This window comes from Carassius gibelio, chromosome A15 (assembly GCF_023724105.1).
Source record: "Carassius gibelio isolate Cgi1373 ecotype wild population from Czech Republic chromosome A15, carGib1.2-hapl.c, whole genome shotgun sequence".
NCBI lineage: Eukaryota > Metazoa > Chordata > Actinopteri > Cypriniformes > Cyprinidae > Carassius > Carassius gibelio.
Window position 1 is genome coordinate 17,022,439 of NC_068385.1, and position 2,500 is coordinate 17,024,938.

Here is a 2,500-nt window from a genome sequence, read left to right on the forward strand (position 1 = left end):
AGGACTAGAGCTGCGCTTCCACACATCACTTGATCAAACACACAGCCTTTAGTAGAACCTGCTCTTTTCCTCACTGTCCCATCAGGTCTAAGAAGTCCAAGCTGTCCATCGATAAGTCTACAGAGACGGACAATGGATACGTGTCTCTGGACGGCCGCATCACCAGCAAAAGCAGCGAGGAGGGTTTACAGCTGCACGAGCCTCACTGCGACCTGCTGCGCTCCGAGACACACTGGAGCCTCCAGCACACCCCAAACCAGCGGATCCTGCCGCCCACGGGGAAGGTACACACACACACACACACACACACACTCACACACACACACACACACACACGCACGCACACACACACACACACACACACACACACGCACACGCACGCACACACACACGCACTCACACACATGTCTGGTCAGCTATCCTTGTGGGGACTCTCCATAGGTGTAATGGTTTTTATACTGTACAGACCGTATTTTCTATCGCCCTACACCAACCCTAACCCTAACCCTCACAGGAAACCTTCTGCATTTTTAGATTTTCAAGAAACTTCATTCTGTGTAATTTATTAGCTTGTTTACCCCTCAATTTAGGTCCCCACCGTGACACGAGTCCCCATGAGTCTGTGTGTATTCAGGTTTAAGTCCCCACCAGAATAGAAATACAAGTACACACACACACACACACACACACACGCACTCACACACACCCACGCAAGCGCACACACACACACACACTCGCGCACTTATTTATGAAGCACTATACACCTGCACCTGCAGACCAAAGTGCTGTACAATCAACATACAGGTACATACATTAAATAAAACATCAAATCCAAATAAAAAAACCGATACTAACCCTAATTCTTGAAAGGTAATGACAAGTAATTATTTTTAACCCCAGCTTTGAAAATATTTTTGTACGTAATCTCTCTAATCTCAGATGTTAGGCTATTCCAAAGCCTTGGACCTGCAACAGCAAAGTCCTGATCCTCTCTCAGCTTAAAATGAGTCGGGACAGTAAGAAAATAATCTTAAAGACCTAGATGACTGTCTAAAAAAATCAAGAGACCTAATCTAGCAAATACAACTGTTAACCACAGCATTAACCTGCTTGTCAAATTACAAATCTGGATCGAACACAACTCCTAAATTCTAGGGGTGGTTAATCTGTCTGATTTCCCGATTCGATTCGATTACGATTATTGAAGTCCCGATTCGATTACAGTCGATTTTCGATTATTAACGATTCTCGATTAACGATTATTGATTTTCCATTTCACAACAGTAAGTAGTAAACAAACTGTGTAAATCATTACTAATAAATGGTAGAAACAAACCGAATGCATGTAGCGGTTGGGATTTTCAGTTTACTACATGCAGCAGGCACTCTGATTCCATGTATGGGGCACATATATATTATTCATATGACACACAAACACAAGTAGACAAGACCATTTTAGTTCAAAATCTATGCCCCGTGTCACATCGCCTCTGCTTCTGCTATGAGCAGCGCGGCCAGATCTGCCTCGCGCACGTGCTGAGTGTGCACAGCTCGGACTACTGTCAGGGTCATTGCGACTCCCCACCTTGCCTCCTCACATACCCAGAGGCATTGGACAAAGTTTCCACTACAATACTGTCACCGCGATTGCGGAGAGGTGCGGTCAGAAGACAAATATACATGTCTAGCGCGGAAAAAATCTCCCGCTTCGTCCCCGCAACACTAACACGCCTGCTAATTTCGCAATGAACACTCCGACCCCTGCAAACATTGTTCACACCTCTGACATTTGGCAAAGGACCATTTACATTGGGCAAAGGATTCACCGTTTGTGCTTGGTGTACTTTCACTTTCAATATCACCGTCATCTTCTGGATACAGATATTCCCCTTCAGAATCAGTGTCCGCGAATAGAAGTCCCAACACTTCATTGCGGGTTTATTGAAGCCTTATTGATGCCATTAGATAATAATAAAAATAATAATGATAATAATAATAATCTAATGCCAATACTCGCTGACGTTGACAACATTGGTCAGATAAAATGGCTCACTCTCACAGTAGCTCCGCTTTTTTTTTCGCACTGATTCAATGCGCTCTCGAAGATTTTGTTAAGGAGCATTACGTTTTTTTGAGTCAGAGATTAAGTATTACATGTCTGCTATCTGGTGCAGGGGAGGTCGCGTGAAATTTGACACCCTATTTGACAAAATCGGCCGTTTTATTCCGTGCCGCATCTTGTCGCGTAAACTCGACCATGGTGCCAAGAGGGTTAGAGCTCCTGCCATGAAAACCAAAATAAATCCACACGCTTGCTTTGAGCCCAGATGGAGCTGGGTGGTTCGGTTGGTTGCTCGCTCCTGGTTTTTCCATTTTACACACCTGTTCTGGCTGCTTGCTAACTGGAACTGGGCGCGTTCGTGACGTTCAACTCCCGGTATAATTTTTTTTTACAAAATAAAATAATGCAAAAAAAAAAAAAAAAAATCGATTTTTGAAA

At 44.0% G+C, this 2,500-nt stretch overlaps 1 protein-coding gene across 1 annotated transcript in view; it reads left to right on the plus strand.

Annotated features, from left to right (window-relative positions):
• LOC128028858 (protein PHTF2-like) overlaps positions 1 to 2,500 on the plus strand; it is an 8,337-nt gene that overhangs the window by 710 nt on the left and 5,127 nt on the right. The window contains exon 2 of the mRNA XM_052616179.1: positions 9 to 284. Within this exon, the coding sequence (XP_052472139.1) occupies positions 9 to 284 (276 nt within the window). The remainder of the gene's footprint in view (positions 1 to 8; positions 285 to 2,500) is intronic.